At 38.6% G+C, this 7,500-nt stretch overlaps 1 protein-coding gene across 1 annotated transcript in view; it reads right to left on the reverse strand.

Moving 5' to 3' along the window:
* The window catches only part of trpc7b (transient receptor potential cation channel, subfamily C, member 7b), a 46,449-nt gene that overhangs the window by 30,755 nt on the left and 8,194 nt on the right, over positions 1-7,500 (reverse strand). Inside the window, exons 2-3 of the mRNA XM_068587503.1 lie at positions 7,413-7,500; positions 958-1,140 (exon numbers count right to left, since the gene is read on the reverse strand). The exon at positions 7,413-7,500 is cut by the window's right edge and continues 675 nt beyond it. Of these exons, the coding sequence (XP_068443604.1) occupies positions 958-1,140; positions 7,413-7,500 (271 nt within the window). The remainder of the gene's footprint in view (positions 1-957; positions 1,141-7,412) is intronic.

Raw genomic sequence — 7,500 nt, forward strand, 5'->3', positions numbered from 1 at the left:
CGTTCTGCCAACAAGTCCTCATATCAAATCAACAAAATTATTAGTTTGTCAATGCATTTCAAAACCTATGAGAATATTTGGATCAGAATATTCTTTCCTTGTCATGTGGAGTACTCAGCTTGTGAAAAGAGTTGTATGATGTATTCGTGGCCTTGGAGGAGGTTGCCAGTCATTATATTATAGTGATACATTCAGGGTTATGTCAGCTTGCGCAAGCTTGAAGACAGCAGTATAAACACATGTAATCTCCTTAGCTGGTAAAACCTCATCACACACAAAAATGTCTGCCTAGTTTATAAGATCATGCATGATTTAGCTCCTCCTCCTCTGTCTGATTTCATCAACTTCAAATCAACCGCAAGCAGAGCTACTAGAGGTGCAGCAAGGGAGGACCGAACAAGCCCTCTGTGCTAAACTGCTTGGCGAAGAACTGTGACTCTGAATACATCATATTTAGATTCATAAAGGCAGTCCGCGATGGGTGAGGGTTAAGAGGCTTACTGATGATCATTACAGCCGTCGGTGGCATAACACATACAGCCTGGTTTATTTTTTCACCATTGTTTGTCATATTATGCAAGTTTGTCTTCTGAATTGTTTTACCAATCAGAAGAACTTAAGGTAATACAGGTTGGGAATCCCTGCTTCAGGGTATGGTTAGGTTCAGAGAAGATCACTTTCATGGTTAAAGCAAACCAACACTAAGATGAGAGCTTCGAAGTCCAAACATATCCACTTCCTCGTCACCTGCACTATAAAAATGCCACACTACTTCCTGCTTTGGCATTAAAAATGCTAACAGGCCACTTTAAGCTGGTTGAACAACCATCACGGCAGTTTTGATCTGTCCTTCATACCGTGCTCCTGTGTTTTGTTAATACATTCTAGTAACAAGATTTCAGGTTATGCAGGTTCATGATGTGAACAAATGTTAACTGCAACTCAAATTGGTCTTACCTTCTTGACCTCGTACTTAATGGCCAGTATGACACGGCTGAGGCAGGGCCGGTTATAGGCGCTTGGAGGGCAAAGGTCCACGTCGCCATTCAGTATGGCTTCCACTTCCTCTGTGTTCCGACAAAGGTCCAACACACCCACCACGAAGTCCTTACACTGCATGGATAGCTTACGGTATTCATTCTGACAGGGACAGAGGAAAGATGGAAGTAAAGATGAACTTTTCTGAATACAGCATTTGAACACGTAAATCTTTTTCAATAATAGGTTACAAGCAGCACAGCATTCTTCAAAGGACGCACTTCTACTGCGTTTTGTGTCTGCTAGTCTGTCTGTCCGTCGGTCCTCACCTGTGGGAGCTTGGACACTTTTTGTTTAGTTAATTACTTAAGATATGCAACCTTATTGAGACATTTATTGTCATTTACAAACATACTATGGCTTGATTGTACCCCACAAAAGCTGAAATAAGGGATCCACATACGATCATTTTAAATGCTCACTTTAAATGCAGTGCCATCGACCAGAATTGAATTTGCATACATGGATGAAGTATGGATGAAAATGGATGTATTTAAATAAAAATTCTAAATATTGAAAGGTAACCACTCCACCTGAAAGCCCAAAAAGGGAAAAAATACAAAATAAAACACCACAAAGATTAAAGGAAGAAGGAAAAAAGTGTGAACACATAACCAATTTATTAATTTAATGAACATCGTTTGAAGCCCCCCTTTGTGCAATATAATAATGCATAGCACATCATTACACTTCCGGGGTCAAGTATAATACATCTTCATAATTGGTGGCCACTCACTGGTACATTTATTTTAATTGCAAGAATCATCGTGTATTATCATTTCCTTTACTGTAATACATCATAATGCAGTGTAATTACTGTTATAATGCATGATAAAGCTGTCAGTTACACAAGTTTTTAAGCACCTCTATCGTTTGAAGCCCAAATCGTTGGCACACAAGATAATGACTTGGTGGCACCAGATACAAAATATTACTTTCGTGACTCTGTATACTTCCTCATCCACATTTTGAGATCGTTCCAAGTGCCGATTAACTTACACTTTACGATTCACAGTTCCTGTCAGGCCTTTCCACCCTCTCTCTCTTGCTCTCTTTCTAATCCTCCACTAATTGTTCAGCTTCAACTCTTTGCTGCTAAGTCTTGGCCTGCACAGTTCACGTCTCACCCTTCTTTCTTACACAACCTTCCCTCGCCCTCCTGGCTTGTTCTGGTATTCAGTGTTTGGCTGAGCAGATAAGCAGTCAGCAGATTGGAGCTTCTATAAAGTCCCCGCAGAGTGAATCTCATTATGCCGAGTTTGTTCAGTCAAACCACTAATATGTATTGATGATGCCTGCTTTCATAAAAACTTTCTCCCGGGTCTCACCCAAGGTTATCAAATCAGCAATCAATTAAACAAGGCAGGAAATTACCAGTTCTACTCTCACTTTGTGAAGAGGTATACGATAAAGTATTAAGGCAAAGAATGGGCAACACTTTTTCCATAATGCTTTATTAGAATAAGCATAGCACATCATGAAATTAGACTTCTGAGGTCAAGTATAACACATTTTCATAATTGGTGGCCACTCACTGGTACGTTTCTTTTGTTTGCAAGGAGTGTATTATCATTATCATAGCTGTAATACATTATAATGCAGTATAATTACTATTATAAATACATGATAATACTGTCAGTTATAACTTATATTATACAGTGCTATAAGAAGATTATAACACAAGTATGTTGAGAATTAATTTTAGAAGGGCTCCAAAAAACAACACAATATGTCCTTCATGTCGGTGCACTTCCTGATATTCGACATCATTTGCATTCCTTCCGTGTTTGAGCTTTTTATTGAGGGACTTTCATTCTTGTATTACTTGGACAGTCTTTGTGTTGTGTATAATGGCGTAATCAGTTTTGTTAAGTCACAGTGTGTTTGTAATCGTAAATACCAAACAGCTGCGATAGATATGTCGGGCCCTTTCTGCTTGGCTTTATCATTGAAAACCTGCATGTTAGATAAGGTTGGTCAAAAGTTCATCACTATCTGCAAATTATAAAGTAAATTCTGGGCAAGGATTTATTGGCCCTTTAGGGGACATGAAGGAGAAGATGGCATTTGGAGCGCGTCACCTTTAGGCTGCCAAGTGAAATAAATCAACAACAATCTCATGACTGCTTACATTCAGGGAAAAGAGAGCTTCAGAGTAGTGCATATGCAAGAATGTTTTCTTAACCGGTGGACATCATGAGGCACACATCAAGAACACAAGCACACAGACACCACACACATGCCACATATGTGAAAATCCAATCACAATTCAGGGTATGTGCTTTGCGCCATGAGGGGCTGAGCTGAAGGCAGGGGGATGATTGTGAGATTGAAGATGGAGATTGAGCAGTGTGAAGCAGAGTGGGAATGGTTACAGATGAGCGAACGGAGTGTGACACAAGCCAAGCCACACACATGGAGAGAGAGAGAAAAAGAACAGGGGAGATGTGAGATGGAGGGATGAGAAGAAGAGAGGGATATAAATAGTTTGTATTACTGCACTTCAGTGGACATTCACCAGCAGTTTAGATGTTTTTCGCTTTCTCTGTGGCTGTGTATAATGATTAATTCAAACAAAACGCAAGAACAGAGTGAGTGATTTACAAAATTAAATGACACCCTTCTCTGCCTCTCTCCTTCTTCGGCAAGGGTGTGTGTGTGTGTGTGTGTGTGTGTGTGTGTGTCCAGAGGCTCTCATGATAAATTGATGGGCTGTCAAGAAAAGTAGGATGTTTAAAGACACATTTTAGGCTGTTAGGGAGGTCCTGCTATGCCTTAAGCCGTCCCCACTCCCCGCATAAGCATCCAACATGAAACACTATTACGACTCTCATCTCTGCACTTCGACTTTTGCAAGAGTGATGTTAGTGTTTTCTTGCACTTGACTGTGTGTGTACATTTTTCTCTATTGTGCTTTATTGTATTAATCTCAAAATACAGTGGAGGCAGAGGTTATTGATTAATTGATGAGGCAGTAAATTCTGTAGCAAATGTAATGACAATCTGTCCAAAGTTGTGACCCAACAGAATGGACTGATGCCGCTGACATTCTTAGGGCAGGTCTGGAGTAAGTACTTCATGCTCTCATCGGATTCTTATGTCTGAACGCACAACTCAAGGAAAAAATGTTAATCAATAAAAACAGAAGACCATCGGCACGTGTGGCTTACGTCATGCATTCATGTGCTTGTGAAACTCTTCAACTTCTAAACAAATCTGTCTTTGGAGCATCAATATAGAAGCTATAACATAGTAATGTGTTCCTGAGCAAAGCATGAAGTCACTCCTCTATGCGAGTTGTAATATAAGTTTATCTTTGTTTTGTTAAGGTTGCCGGCCGGCCGCCTGTACCTGCATGCGAGTGTTCTGCCCCATTGGCTCGCTCATGGCCACCTCTCTGCACTGCGCTCATACGGCGGTTACAGCTGATGACACCGCCCCAACCAGCAGCGTCATTGCAAAAGCGTAGCGCTCACTCCGGTACCCGCTCAGGTAAACACTGTCAGCACTGTTTGTGTTCGTGTCCCCATTGAGAGCTATGTGAAGGCAATAGATATGCTCTGAATTCTGTATAGAGAACCTCTAAAGTTAGCCGGTAAATGGCCAGTGAATAATTTGTCATTCACAAACCAAACTGTCAGATCACATTTTCTCAATTATGACAGCTATGGTTGCTTATTGTTTTTTGGGGTTTAATGTTCTATGTCTTAGAATGTGTGATTTCTCCTTATGAAACAGGGCCGTCTCAGGCTCTCTTCAATTAGTTGATATGTTTCAGCTTTGAGAAGATGGTTTGAAGAAGAGCAGGGAGACCAATAAAAAAAGAAGAGGTGATAATGAGATGTTAATGAGACAGATGAGCCCAAACACACCTCTGGTCCCTCAGGTGAGCCCTTTTCATTAATTTGTCAGGAGACCGGGAGCCGAATGACAAGCAGAAAGGCTGAATGACAAAAACAAAGGTGTCCAGAAAAGATTGAGTAATGGATGAATGAGGACAATCAGAACTATATAGAAAGCGGAGGAGAGAGATGCAATAACACATGGGCGGACAAAGGAGGACAAACAAGAACAGACTCATTATGCCATTGTTATCTGATCGTTTAATTTGATGATACATTAATGATCATTAATGATCTTGACTATACATGTAATCAATACAATCCAAAGGAAAACACTCATTAATGCTCTGTAAGTATTCCATGGAGTCATAGTGTATACACTGTGTACTGAACAGAATACGTCACTAAAAACTTTGAAAAGAAACTGAGAGAAAACACACCAGAAGCTTCTGGCAACAAACCACATGACTAACAGTAAACATGTGGCCTGAAGATAACTAATTGGTGCTCAATACTGTTTTTTGTATGTAATTAAGAGCATAGAATACAAGTTTTGTTTTATTTTCTTTCCTTGTGAAGCATGGTTTTATAAATCAGTTTTCATAGCTTGTAGCTTTTATGGCATGTTTACTTATGGTTGCCAATAAAAATATCAAATACAGGGATGTTTGAAACTTTGCAGCCATATTGTGCAGTGTATGCTAAAACCACACACACACATAACATACATATAATCAATTACATGTTTTAAATTGATTTGCCATTTTGTAATATACATTTATAACAAACTTTCCTTAATGATGTACATATATAAACACACACATATATACACATACATATATGTATATATATATATATATATGTATGTGTATATATATATATATATAGATATATATATATATACATATATTTATATGTGTGTAAACATATATATACATATATTTATATGTGTGTAAACATATATATATATATATATATATATATATATATATATATATATATATATATATATATATATATATATACACATACTTTAAAGGACTACTGTATAACTGTATATACTGTATACAGGGTAACTAATTGTTTTCCAAAAGAGTAGTAAAGAACAGGATAAAGTTTCAAGCGATTCAAGACCAAATTAACTATTAAATTATTATATGACAGGATGTTCACGAGCAATGTAACATTTAAAAAGCTATGTTTATCTTCACAGAGGCTGGTGGCCTGGAAGAAGGCGCAGATACACTGAACCATATTTTAACCTTGCTTTCATCACAGCTTTGTGATGAGATCACAAAGCTACCGCTAGACAAACATATGAGAACAATCTGTTCTTTTAATCTACCACTGATTGCAAGATGCTCACTTATCCGTTGACGACCCTCCTTCTTGCTGACAATGTGCAGCTGAACCCGGGCCCCGTCTCTGCACTTGGTCCACAGCTTCCAGCTGAGACACTCTCCAATCAAGATAAGATTGGTCTACAGGGACGTTTAATTGCTCTATCATCTTGGACGCACACACAAAACCTAGAGGCCTTATTGAGGGACACTTCAACATTCAAAGCATTCTATCAAAAAGTTAACAACCTAAAAAATTGTTTAATGTCCTAAATCTGGATTTCCTTGATTAGATTATAGATTAAAAACTTTATTAATCCCAGTGGGGAAACTCATTCGACATACAGACTCATACAGACATCAATAGACTCATATAGACAACTATAGCCACAGTCTAGGGCTGTTGCTGTGTCTTTTCTGAAACATGGTTGACCAAATCGTCAACACAATCTTCCTTTACAATGCTTGGCTATAATGTAATTAGGGGTAGTGGGCTGCTCAAAGACACACAATCCAAAGATGTAATTGAATGCAAACAAATTGACTACCAGAAAAGGACATGAATATATTTGGGGAAGTAATGTCCAATTTAATAAAAAGACATCAGAGGATGGAATAAAAAAAAGATCTTTTAAAGATGTTTTTTGTTTCTGTGGGTACCTGTATCATCTTCCAGAAGGAAATGAACTTTCAAATTCATCAAACTAAAGATGTAAATCGGCCAAAATTATAAATGTTGCTTTCATTCTGTGTTGTGTACAGCTCCACCACCTGCCTCAGTGGGTTCTGTAGAAACTAAAACATTTTTGCTTTTGCTACTGGCCCCGATTATGTGACGTTACCTTCATTTAGACCATTCTAAAATAATAAAATGTGGTCTGAGTGTTCTGTCTCTACAGCTTGGATTTAAATTATAATTGTCTGACACGTTCGTTGTCCTCCTTAGTTCCTTAATCTTGTTAGCGTTTAACCGAAGCACTCCATGTATTGTGTGTGTCTAATGAAGAAGAACAAATCTCTTTTTCACCTTCCACCTCTACGCCAAATCTTCGGTCAACCCTTGGCTCCCATATGAAGTAGTATGTTGGTGAAGTTGTGGGCATTTCAAATAGTGCGGGAATAGAAAAAGTAAAATACTAGCAAACAAAAAAAAAGGTTGGCAAAGTTGTTGAGGAATCAGAAACCACCTTACCTTGAACTCTGTCTCTATGTTGGCCAGTCTTGCCAGTTCATTGCTGAGCTCGAGGGCGGTCAGCACAGGGTCTTCACTGCTGAGTGAC

The sequence above is a fragment of the Clinocottus analis genome, unplaced genomic scaffold, assembly GCF_023055335.1.
Source record: "Clinocottus analis isolate CAN_PGR_092001 unplaced genomic scaffold, fCliAna1.0.p SCAF_10, whole genome shotgun sequence".
Taxonomy (NCBI): Eukaryota; Metazoa; Chordata; class Actinopteri; order Perciformes; family Cottidae; genus Clinocottus; species Clinocottus analis.